Here is a 13,100-nt window from a genome sequence, read left to right as displayed (position 1 = left end):
AACCAAACAGTAGCATATATTTTGTGTACTTAAATGAGTTTGAACATTCCCATGGCAGTCATTGAGGAAGAGAGACACTGTAGCAAATTTCTGTGTGAAAGAGACTGGGGAATCGGAAAAATTAAGTTTTCCACAAGTGCAGGAGTTCAGTGAACCTTTCGCTCACTCATGCATGCTTTCTTAAAGCACACTAATTCCCGTGCATTCCAACTAGCGCACAGTTAAGGGTGACAATCTGTGCATCCCAAGAGACAAGGGCAACAACCCCCATTCCTAACAGTATGGAAGCTTTTGTTTGCATATCAGTGATTGCAAACTCATTGATTTATTTTCTTGTTGCAGATGCTGTCATTCATGCATGCCCAAAGTACATACTTCCACCAAGGTCATGACCTTTTTACTGACCTTGAGACCCACATGAAGGACATTGCTTCGCAGGTAAGACGCAGGTGTTTCGTACTGAATATAATTGTTATTCCTCTTGTGTGAGCACTTCGGTGCTAGATATAGTTTTGGTTCCTTTAATGCGAATACTTAAGTGGCAGATGTTTTTAGTTTGCTAGATGTAGTAAGACGAATGTACACTTACCTTGCACACACATGATGTATTACACACACAAAACTCTTGACGAGCGTCCCTTCAGATGACGATGAGGATGAAGAGATTTGTAGGTGAATCGAATTGAAGAGGCACAAGTTCAGAGGAATGTCACTGAGAGAGTCATAAAGAAGATGGCGGAGAAGACTGCTGTGTTTTCTCGCTCACTCGGCCATTTTTAGAACAACTGCTTTCTCTTATATATGACGTCATTTTCCCTGCTCCAAGTTAGTGGAACAATATGAGGCACACAAGATGTGAGACACAAGACACCATTCGTACACGAAACAAGACCTACCACAACTCATTACAGTAGATGTAATGTGTGTTCAGTGCTGCATCCTTTAATTTGAGTTCTTTAGTGTTAGATATAATTCTTCTTGCTCTAGTGCAAGTACTTTAGAGGCAGATATTGTTTGGGTTTTTCTTTTGTGGGGTACCTTAGAGCAGGATATAGTTTGGGTTCCTTTTGAGTGAGCACTGTAGAGCTAGATGTAGTTTTAGCTAATTTAGTAATGCTAAAACAGAAAGGATGTGAGGATCTATTACTAGAGTTGCGTTTAATGAAATGGGTGTGTAAAAAAAGTGAGAGGTCAGATTATTATTAAGTGGGAAAGTTCTTTTGACAGGTGAAGGATCTAAGTGAGAAAGCCCGTATAGAGCGCAAGGAGATGGAGGACTGCCATAGCCTGGTGCAGCAAAAGGTATGGCCATTTTGCTGTCTCCTAATAAAATCTGCCAATAGGTGCCACTAAAAGCACACATATGACTGTTGCACATAGAACTTTCTTGGTAACGCTATTATTGACTGGTACAACAGCGTATTGTATAAAAACTATGCTTATTTCTGTATGAAACAATGTTTATATTGGTGTAAAGTTTAATGTTGATATAACAAAATTGTTGGATATTTTACTGTATATATGATTTGTTTTGGGAAAAAGAATTCTTTTACATAATGAAATAGTTGATAAGTTAACAGTCTCACTAAAGGTAACGTGTTAGAAGGAAAGTTTGCTCTGTAAGAAAACAGAATTAGAGAAAAAAAAACCAGTTTCATACAGAGACCATGGAAAAGGTTGGTGTGAGGGCTTAACTTTGTTTGGTATTGCCTGCAGATGTTCATGCAGTCATTCATGATATCAGTCATGACTGTTTAGGTCATTCTCAAAACCAAATATTTCCAATATTTCCAGTTTGTGTCCGTTTTTTGCAGAAAGAAATTTGTTCCACCTGTATGTTATCGTAACATCTCATAAATACACACTCATTCTTAAAAATACACAAACTCCTTGAGAGATTAAAAGCAACGGACATGTTTATTGCCTGCAAGTCAGTTGTTTTGCACCATTTCCTGGTATGACCTTTATTCCCTAGGGTGACAAGTGAAGATCTTTGATTCCTGAAATTTACCTGATAATGTGTTAAACTTGCTCAGCGACAGTGGTGATTGTGTGAATGTGATTGAGAGACTGTTGTGGAAGAGTGACAAATCAAATATAAGTCAATTTTTATGGTTTACCTCGATTGTGATTTTGCTAGAGTCAAAAATCATTATGTGAAGAAATGACAAACTGGCATGTCACATGTATTACAGCAGGGGAAGTCACTTTTGGAAATTTAGTATTTTCCTAGCTGCCTAGTGAAGCATAGGCTTATTGGTTGTTTACCTGACATGCAAATAGTCAGCAGTCAGTACACAAAAGAGGATGTAGTGCCAAATAATGATGAAGGACTACAGACTCATAGAACTAGTGACTTTAAAGGATTGAAGCTTCTCCAAGAACAAGTGACTTTGAAGAATTAGGCACTTTCAACAGAGCGTATGATCTTCAAAGATTGTATGCTGCTTGTAGGTGATGTAGTCACCTTCATGCTGTTTGTGGATATCTACCACACATTCAGATAGAAGATAGAAATCAAATCTTTCACATTAACTTTTTGTCAGTACAATTGGGTTTGTAGTGAGAAATGTGCTGTAAAGTGTTGCATATTGATTGATCACTCATTTAGCAATCATCTTTGGGATATATCCAGAGCATTGTCTAGAAGTCAGGTGGTCAGTTCTGTCGTCAATGTCTAACAAGCCTGTAAGTCTATGTAAGGCCAGGCTTCAACTTTTCACAGTTAATACATGCAGCTTTATCCTCTCCAACAGATCTGTGCAAGTGGGAGATTCCAACACTGCCATTTCGTTTATCAGGTGTCTTTCTGTATGTATAAAGTAAACCAGTGCCATACATGTAAAAAATGTCACTTTCATCTGTTCAGATTAATTCCTGCATAGTGTGTAAATAAGTCACCATTGTGTCCTCATGTAGCTGGCTGCTTGTAAACACTGATCTGGCGAATACTGAACTAGTTGGCTACAGTAGTAGATATTAATAGTTGAGTAGACTGCACATTACTTAAGTGGCTTCTTCTTGTTGAGGTTGTTTCCCTTTGCCAGTTTTTCCTTTCTTTTTTGATTTCCCAGATGGTTGCATCATTCCACTGATCTTGCGACCCTTCCTGTCAGGTTTATTTCCAGTTCCTCTGGGATTCTTTTGGCTGGGCTCTTTGTCCAAGTAGGTGCTTGTGTCCTGGTTTCTTTCAGTGGTTGTTACAGATGTGGTGGATGAAGTGATGTCAGTTACTTCTTTGTCCTTCTTGCCTCTCTGTTTTCTTCGTGTGCCTTCATTTTGACGGTACTTGCGTTTTTTCCGTAGACTTCCAAGGCCAGTTGTTGGCACTGAAGCAGTAGTGGGTGGCTGAGACAGTGATACAGTGCCATTGACTACTTCAGGTTGTTTAGGAGTTTCATTACCACCAAAAAACTTCTGGCCTGAGGCAGCAGCTACTTCTTCAGAATCAAGTTTAGAAGAGGCAGAGGGAGAATTCTGGAGATGTGGGTTGGCTGGAGGAGGTTCTTGAGCTGTAGTAAGTTCACTAAATTCATTGTGATGCAAGTTCTTGACAAGGCGACCCTTGAGAGTGTCTGGACGCTCACACATTACTTCCTCATACTTCCAGAAGTGGATGTCACTTGTGGTCATCCACTCCTGCAGCCATGCTAAGCGTTGGTCACATGACCAAGAATTTCCATCCAGGGCAAGTGTCTGCAGCTGAGGGAACACTTCACGTATGTTGGCCGTCAACGTGGTCAGGTCACTGTAGGTCAGATCAAGTTCTTTTAGGTGTGGCAGTGGTTTCTGTGGCAGGTCTGCCAGCTGTTGAACAAAGGCCTTGGCCAGTCCTGGGCTGTTCATCAAGCTGAGAAGTTGCAGCTTGGGCATCTCTGGCAGGAAGTTCTGCTCCAGAGATGTTCTTTCTCCACACATGGACAAATGCAGATGGGTCAAATTGGGTAGTGCTTGAAAGGCTCCTTTCTGCACTTTCTGCAAAGGGTTGTCAGACAGTGACAGTGTGGTCAGATTGTCAAGATTGTTAAATGTGCCTGTCTCAATGGTTTGAATCAGATTTCCTCGCAGGTTGATGGATTTCAGGAGACTAAGCCCAGAGAAGGTCTTGTTGCTGATGCGGCGGATCTTGTTGTTTTCCACGGTCAGGTAGTTCAACTGAGATTTGTTGCTGAACAGAGCATCCTCAATTTCCTGGATTCGGTTGGAGTCCATGTACAGTTTATGCAGGTTGTCTGGAAGCCCACGAGGGATATAGACCAACTTGTTGTTGCGCAGCCATATCTCTGCCAGGTGAGGTAAATTGGTGAAGGCATTGTTGGCAACAAAGTGAAGCTCATTGTCGTTGAGGGCCAACAGTCGAAGGTGAGTGATGTTCTGAAACAAAGAAACTCAAAGATAAAGACATTGAAAAGTATTGGTTTGAATAGATGTGTGCTTTGTAAGTTTATAGGTATGGATATTTATGTGTGCCGTGTTATGTGGATGTGTGTATGTAAATATTTATTTATTGGAAAATGTTTCATAAAACATATCATTAATGATAATTTAAAGGGTTTTCTAGATCAGAAAATAGAAAATCTTATTGTAGTATGGTATAGATGGAATACATTGATTTATTTTTTTTATGTAGATGACATCATTTACATATACATATAAATAAATAGGGCTATATAATAAACATGTAAGAAGTCAGGAGTCTCACCGTGAAGTCCTTATCATTGATTTGCATGATGTTGTTATCGCTAAGCCTGAATTCTGTGATGGAGGCCGGCATGGTGTGAGGAACGTGCATCAGCTTGCAGTTGGACAAGTCAATGAGCTGGAGCACGTTGCTGCCAAAGGTCATGGGTGGAGGTGATACCAGGGGATTGTTGTTAAGGAAGAGGTAACGAAGTTGCTTGAGATGAGCAAAAGCCTGGGGGTGTATGTTTGTGATTAGGTTGTGCCGAAGGTCCAGATAGTGAAGTCGTGTGGGAGTCTTTAGATCGTTCTTACCAATAGCATTGATGCTGTTGAAGCCCACGTTCAACTGGTATAAGTTTGGAGTGGTGTCAAGCAGCTGTGCCATGCTGCGCAACTTGTTGTGCTGCAGGGACAGTGTGCGCAACTTCTCTATTCCCTCCAGACCCCTCAACTCGATGACGACCAAGTGGTTATTGCTGAGGTCCAGAGTCATGAGGTTTGGGAAGTCTTTGAAGGATGACCTCTTGATTGCACGGAGCTTGTTCCCCTTCATGCGCAGTACTTCCAGCTGAGTTAGGCTCTGAAAGCTGCGTCGGCCAAGGACTCTCAAATGGTTCCCATCTAGGTTGATGGTTCGCACATCTTCGGGAAAATCTCTTGGGGGTGCCACTAGGCTGCGCTGTGAACACTCTGCCACCCCCTGACTGCAGGAGATGCAGCGGGTTGGACATGCCTCACCTGACCTTAGGTTGGCTAGACATGACCATATGGCCAACAGGACCCAGTAACAGGTTGCCATTTTGCTCTGGGTGGCAGATCTCTTTATTTATCAAACGTTTTGTAGCTCACCGTAGTGGTCAGTAATGGCATACATCTATGAAAGTAACACAGTGATTGTAACTGATAAACAATACAGGAGCAGGAAAATTGTACTAACTTTACTAAAAGCAAATCTTTACAAACTTACTTATTTAACTTTGCAAAAGACAGGTGAATCAGAAACATAATACTGATAAATAACCATTACTCATTATTTGTTTTAACCTTGAGATCAGAAATATATTGAAGAACCAGCCTGGACTGCGAGCGTGAGTGTGCATTTACCAGCATGTATATGTCTGCACCAGTGTGCATGCGTTTATGTACAAGACTGGCATTTCAATGTGTTGGCAAAAATACTGCCAACATCTGCTTGAAAGCTGGGTTGAATAAGTACAGATCTTATAGGCACTGCAGGAGACTAAAAGTGTTTACTTTGGATATTGTTTTGCAATTATGCAGAAAGCTTGAATATTTATAGTCTTGTGCTATAAAAAATGATTGCTTAGATAAAACAACTTAGGTTTTTTTTTCATCAGCTATCATTTTTCATGTGCTAATGTTTGCCTCCATCCTCACCTGGCTCTATTTTGTTAATTAACTAAAAGGATTTGGAAATCCAGCTGCCATCATCGACGTCAAAAAGCAGTGAGGAGAATATTGCTATATGGATGGGTTCTTAATGGGGAGATGCTAGAAAACCTACATTGTGCAGAAGATGGATGGATGAAGAGAAATGGGGAAATTAAGTTTAACCTTGTTTTCAGCTGACAGTAAAGTGTTTAAAAAAAGAAAGTTTCTAGTCTGGGCAATGTTATTCTGCTCAGAAGGAGGCTTATTACTGGGTGAAACCACCTTTCCCAAACATGAACTGTTATTGTGAACAACACATTTTTCTACATTTAAAAATGTATGGCAATCTATTCTCTCAGCACTAAAGTGGTTTTCTTTCCCACAAACAGTAAGCCTGATGATCTGATAACAGTTGACACCTTTAGAAATAAGTGCATTAATAAAGAAAAATAGAAAAATTCTTGGTTGTCATATTGCATTGAGAAAACTGAAATCCTAGGAATAGGCATTTGCATTCACAAGCATTGAATTGTTCAGGCATTGAACACCAGTGTCTGATTGTGCTTCCAGTATTTACAGTTTTCTAATTCTCTCCCCTTTTCTCTGGGACCAGTACTGCCACTCCCTTATCGCCGTGAGTCACTTTGTCTACAGGAAATACCAGACAGATCAGCAAGGCATGTCAGTAGACAATGGAGCCCATAATCTCTAACAGTGCAACCCTTTGATTAGTCTGTATGGTTTGTTGTGCACCTGTTATTTTTGCTAGTGGATGCTATGGGCTGTAAGCATCATTTGGCTGCTGCACTAGATGCTTGGGATAAGGAGTGTGATGATAAGATCAAGAGAGTGCTGCACGGATGAACATGAAGCTTACAGGCTTGATATGCCACTCTGTTTTGGACTTTGACTCAAGGAGGTTTTTTTTCTTAATAAAGATTTTTTTCTTTCTTATTCTTTCTCTCCATCTGGTGCAAATATCAGGATCTTAAGAAGTAAGATAATAAAAATTGTGTTTAAAGTATGTGCAATTTGTCTGGGCTGGAAGTAGCACCACATCTTATCTCTTTGTGTTTGTGCATTTTACATGCTTGGCAGATAAACAGAGATTTTGTCCCAGATTAAATTGATTTTTTTCTGCATCTGTTTTCCTAATTTTTTTAAGTTTTTTTTTTTTAAATAAACAACTTGCATTTAAACAGCATGATTAGCAAATAAGAAGGTATCCTTTAACAGCATGAGAGACATTTGAGTCAGCTAAGGCTGGAAACAGTGTGTCACAGGAAATTCATTCTTGCTTTGCTAGTCATGTTCTGTTGAGAGGTTTGTTATTCTGACTTCAGATATATCTATTGCTGAGATGAGAGAGAACATTTTTAGTATTATTGCTTACATGGCCACCATGTAAAGTCAGCTGAAATCACAACAATAAAATAATCCCCTGCAAGTGAAGTTTGAAATGAGGTGGTACGCTGTCAGCTCACATCACAGCAATGAAAGAACAGGTGGTGAGACTTATATACAACACACGTCAGGATTCTAGGCCATGTGTAGTTTGCCAGTTTTTTTCCATTCATGGTTCTTTCGCTTGAAGTAGGGTTAAACTTAAAAGTTTTTGCTGATATTTTGTGGTAAGTCATTGAGCACACACATTCATACCTGTTCTGGTGGTATGCAGGAAAAAAGTGAAACTTGTAACAACTAAGCATTGTCATTATTTTTTTTTTAAACTTATCTTTGCGATGCTTGTTTCATCTGTAACTAGAAAGAATGTGAACAACAAATTTCTGTGCCAAGCATCATTAATGTCTTCATATACAAGTGTGTGGCAAACCTTGCGGTAGTTTTTATTTACAGACCATAAAAACATTGAATATTGGCTGAAACAAATTTTCTGTATTTTGACGAAAGTGCTAGGCCAAGAGAGGTCTGCCTTTATAGCGCCGTTGTTTATTGTGAATCATTCAGGGTCTGGCTCTTCACATTAACCCTTACCTTGTTAAAGATATGACGTAGCAGTGGTAGCTTAGTTGGATTCAGAAGCATTTATTTTTGACCAAAGTAGTGGCTGATAACGCTGTGGATTTGTGATTTACTTGAAACCTAAGAAGTTGTGGGTGGCAGCAGAGGATGGCTGTTAAGAAAACTAAAAAAGGAAATCAGTCGTGGCGCATAAGGAAGACAGCGAGGTACTCACGGGGTGCCGGCTAGTCGTGTGAAGTCATATTCTGTCGTACCCAGCGCTGCACGGCAATGTGAGTTGTCCCAGCGACAAGGAAACGTGTTGCACGTGCTGCACAGCCCTGGTCCTGAGCATCACTGCACAGCGCGCTGCACAGCAAGTGGACCACAGCCTGCGGTGAGCCGCCTGCCCCCCTCCCAGTGTCGTGAGGGTGGGGTAAGGGTGCATCAGCAGCGCCCACGCTCTGCCAGCCTCCATGCCTTCACGTAGTGGGACGGGTCTGGTAGGGGGAGGCTCATAAAAAGGAGGCCTTCGCAACCTCCCCCCTCATCTAGACGGCGCCCCTTCTCATAAAAAGCTGTCGGCGTGTCAGGTGGGCGGCAGGGAGACAACCTTGCTGCTGGTGCAGGTGACGCTCTTGCAGTCCTGGTCGGCGTCATCTTGATCCCCAACCACCATTACAGTCAGACGCAGCTCACACAAGTCGCTCGTGCAATCCACCACCACTCAGATGTCTTAGACTTGTTTTGTGCGGTGTAGTGATGCCACTTTGTCCCGGTATTGTATTAGTGTGACGTCACTCGTGTGCGTCGTTCAGCGTGTGTGTGCGCGCGACGTCACCTCGTGTTTTGACTTATGGGTATCGGTCTTGTTTGTGTGACGTCGCCCCACTTCTGTAATGGCCTTGATCATTGCCCGCCTCGGTCCTGTGTTTGTATGTATGACGTCACCTGTGGTGTTTTGTGAGACGTGCCCCCTCGCTAGTGTGTTTTGCGTGACGTCTCTCCCCTCTGTAGTGTTTCGTGTAGCGTCACCATCTCTGCAGTACTTTGTGTGACGCCACCCTGCTGTCTCGGCCTGTGTTGTGCGAGGCTGCACAGTTGCTGTCTCAGTCGACCGACTGGTGGCTGGCGTTGTCGTCCCTGCTGTCAGCAACACCTGGAGGGCTGGTGCCCTGATCTCTGCAATCCCTTCACATACAGGCGAGGACCCAGTCACCCCGCCGCTCGCCCTCTGAAGCGGAGCAAGGCAGCAGTTAAAGTGAGTGGCAAAGTAAAGACTGCAGGCCACAAAGTATGTACTGGCTGTAGTGGACCGGCGAAACAGGTCTGGTGGGGACACCACCTCTCGTCTGTCCAGCCGCACACCATGCATTCGTGTGGAAAAAGGTTGGGGTCTATATGTGACGTTCCTGGGGACATCTGTCGACTAGGTTTAGGAGTCCTCGTGGCCCCCGTCTGACAGGCTTCTTCCACGAGGCGGCTGAGAAGCGCTGAGAGGATGGCCTGTGTGGCTGGGAGAGACGTGCTTCATCATTTGCGTCGCACGCAGGTTTCTCTCTGGCAACACGAGATGACTGACATGTCAGATAGTGCCACCTCTGCAACATTAATATACCCCACCACCATCAACAACATTACAGGTGGATTTGGAGGACCACATGATCTGATGGCCTACATCTGATGCAGGGGTGGGCAACATACGGCCCGCGGGCCGGATCCGGCCCGCGACGGGATTTTGTCTGGCCCGCAGACTGTTTCTGGTCGTACATGATAATGTGGCCCGCGGCCACATTCTGCGCAATCTCCCACTACTATTTACTTGCTTACTGCGTCGAATAATAGTGACTGTTAGTTATTCTTTGTTTTCTTTGTTTTTTGATTCTTTGTTTTCAATTAAAATTAGATTTAGAATGTTGTCACTGAGGATGTCTACATCCGACATGAAGCCAGAGTTCAAGCAACTAAAAATTGTTGACAATTTTGATCGACCACAGCTGTCTCATTGACTTCAGCAGCTATTGAAGTACACTACGTTAACATCATTGAATACTGTTTTCGGTCTCTATGCTTTAAATTTAAAGTTTACAAGTTTACATTAAACACGATTTATTCCTTGCATATGTAGATAAATACGCGATTAAGGTATTGATCCAGCAATCTGGCCCGCCAAGGACTTTATTTCCCCATATCCGGCCCGCCGGCCGGAGAAGTTGCCCGCCCCTGATCTGATGTATCATTCATCAGTAGAAGACGTAAGGAGGTGCTGTGCCTTCTCTTGAGACATGATGTGATCTAGACACGTGGACCACTTACCGTTCACTTTGTAGGATGACAAGGATACGAGGACGTTACTCTTTATTTAAACAAATCATGTGTTTATTTCATAGGGGTGATGAGAGAGTAGAGGTTGTTTTTAAACACCAAATTGTCTTCATCCGCCCTGTCACAGTCAATAAGATCTTGATACTACAACTAGCCCATCCTCTTCTCTACATATGCCCTTTACTTTCACTTGAACCGGATGAATTAAAGTTAGCCTTATCAACTGTTAGGCTCGGCAGCTGGCGGAGTTTGCCTTTTGCCTCTCCTCAAGTGTACGTGGCATGTCACAGCTCCCCCGCCTCCTTCCCTCATCTTTCCCCGAGCTCTCTTGCTGAGCACTCGTCACGACCGCAGGACACTGCTTGAGACAAGGCACGTGACTGATGTAGATGTAGACAGTAGCAGCTTGAGACGAGACACGTGACTGATGTAGATGTAGACAGTAGCTGCTTCAGGCGAGGCACGTGACTGATGTAGATGTAGACAGTAGCTGCTTGAGACAAGGCACGTGACTGATGTAGATGTAGACAGTAGCTGCTTGAGACAAGGCACGTGACTGATGTAGATGTAGACCGTAGCAGCTTGAGACGAGGCACGTGACTGATGTAGATGTAGACAGTAGCTGCTCGAGACGAGGCACGTGACTGATGTAGATGTAGACAGTTGGAGGGCGTGGGGAGGGGTCTGGAGTGGTATTCGTAGATGGTAGTAGCTAAAGTAGAGGTTTGGAGTGTGTATAGAAGGTTGTAATGGAGGCTTGGTTATTTGTGTGTGTATGAGAGGGGATGGAGGAGCGGGCGGTGTTTGGAGGGGAGCGAGGTTGGCACGATGCTGTTGAAGCACCAAGTGACTAGTTTTGCTCGGTACTTGCACCGTCCTGTGATCAGCCGCATTGTGCAGAGAAACCAGTCACACACACCCAACATTGTCTCGATAGGTTGACGTTGGTTCTGTTGTGTAGACGTGTAAGTGGCTGTAGTGTCTAGTGTGTTCTGTTGTTTCTAGGGGACTGGGACAGCCCAGGGGTTAGAGTGCTGGCGTCTGAACTGAGAGCCGCTGGTTCAATGCCTGATGAGCGCAGCAAGCTTCCCCCCATAGACCCAGCTGGCGGGAACGGGTACCTGACTCCTTAGAGGGTTGGGGGAGGTAAGACAGCGAGGGAGAGGAGATGGGCACCGGCCTCATGTAAAGCTGGTCCTGAGAAAAGTGAGTCTCTGACACCTCACCTTCCACCACCCCAACGACCTGAAAAGGTTAGGGGTGACATTTTTTTATGTGTTTCTACTGTCTAGAGATGTTCCTCATTTCCTTCATGTTGCTCTCATCTGTCTGGATGTGTTGACGGGGTTGACTGTGTAGATATTTTAATTGGCTCCAATATGTAGAAGTATTCCACGTGCTCTTCATTGGATTTGCTACACGTTTCCGCTGTCTTCAACGACCGTGTAGGTAGCGGATGAAATGGGTTTTTAGTCTCATCTCATTTGGATGATATGTCTCATCGTTGAGTACGCCACAAGTCTTGATACATGTAGTACATAGTGTGTCCCAAGCCTAGGCTTACTGAACAGGTGGACACATTTCTGACCATGGAGTGGCCAGGTGGCATCGCTAATCTCTAGGACAACCCTGAGGTGACGTGTTGGTCATCACTCCACATCAGAGCATGTTCATCGTGGTTGTCAGGCTATGCCACAAATATTGATGACAGTGTCCTACTCGCTGGTCACCGGTCTGGTGTCTTCGTGCTCACCTCCTCACTGCCACGCACTTGAGGTCTTGCGAGTTGGAGATGGTGTTGAGACTGCGGACACAGAGCCCGTTATCGCACTTGATTGTCAGATGCTCGCCAAGGTCTGCCTCGTACCTCATGGGGGAGATGACAGCGGACCGCCACAGTGTTTTTCCATTCACGTCTGCCATTCATGCACAGACCGTTTTTATTTGTTGTTTTGGTTGGCAGTCAAGAAGCAGCACGTCATTTCAAGTAGATTGTTGACTGCTTTGGTTGAAGTTGCTATAGCAATTAGTTTATATTGCGAACGTTGTAGGTTCGAGTCTTATAGACTTTTGTTTTACTTTGGTATGTATGTTTTTGTTGTTACTGTTGTTGTTCTGGAGAGAGCGTGTGTGTGTGTGTGTGCAAGTTAGAGTGCTGACCTTGCAGGAAGGCACATTCAGCAGAACTGAGGCCAAGTTCAAGGCGGGCGGCGCACCAGCTCCCCCCATCAAGTGCTGAGCTATACACCGTGTATTTCTCTCTGTCCTTTGAAGGGGTGTATGGTATTGGCTACCCCCCGGGGGCCGGGTGTGGGCGGGGTGTGGGTGGGATGGGGGCCGGGTGTGGGCGGGGTGGGACCGTGGTGGTGTTTACGAGAGCTGGGTTGGCGGCGTGTGGTGTGTGATGTCCCGTGCTGCTGCCTGAGTGCCGCCACTGTTTACAATCCTCACAGGAGTCTGCTCCAATCGCAGAGAACCTCTTAAACGTCTTATGTCCGCCGGCACATTAATTCTCGCTCCCTTAAAGCCAGAAGCTGTTTGAAGATGTCGTGATCTTGTACCGACATTTTAAGAGCTACTCGTGGCGCCGATTGTACAGCTTTTGGTGCTTTTTCTTTCTCTCACTGTATTTAACCCTGATATCTATCTCTACTTCTGTAAATGTCGCAAGGAGGCCAAGTCCTTTTCACTGCATGTCGTGTGGGTGCAGGGGTGGGCTGTTGAGCTTGCAGGCTGTT

General features: G+C 44.1%; 2 protein-coding genes across 7 annotated transcripts in view; one reads left to right on the top strand and one right to left on the bottom strand.

Moving 5' to 3' along the window:
* Positions 1-13,100, top strand: part of LOC112557439 (arf-GAP with coiled-coil, ANK repeat and PH domain-containing protein 2-like) — a 47,008-nt gene that overhangs the window by 9,408 nt on the left and 24,500 nt on the right. For all 6 annotated transcript variants that reach the window (XM_025227298.1, XM_025227300.1, XM_025227297.1 and 3 more), the window contains 2 exons: positions 343-438; positions 1,228-1,302. In XM_025227298.1, coding sequence (XP_025083083.1) covers positions 343-438; positions 1,228-1,302 — 171 coding nt within the window. The remainder of the gene's footprint in view (positions 1-342; positions 439-1,227; positions 1,303-13,100) is intronic.
* On the bottom strand, positions 1,895-9,028 carry LOC112557441 (TLR4 interactor with leucine rich repeats-like). Its single transcript, XM_025227304.1, has 3 exons — positions 8,273-9,028; positions 4,703-5,557; positions 1,895-4,374 (listed from the first exon to the last, which is right to left on the bottom strand). The coding sequence occupies exons 2-3, from the start codon at positions 5,480-5,482 to the stop codon at positions 3,007-3,009; spliced, it is 2,148 nt and encodes a 715-aa protein (XP_025083089.1). The 5' UTR covers positions 5,483-5,557; positions 8,273-9,028; the 3' UTR covers positions 1,895-3,006.

The sequence above is a fragment of the Pomacea canaliculata genome, linkage group LG2 (assembly GCF_003073045.1).
Source record: "Pomacea canaliculata isolate SZHN2017 linkage group LG2, ASM307304v1, whole genome shotgun sequence".
NCBI lineage: Eukaryota > Metazoa > Mollusca > Gastropoda > Architaenioglossa > Ampullariidae > Pomacea > Pomacea canaliculata.
This window is presented reverse-complemented; position numbering and strand designations above follow the sequence as displayed.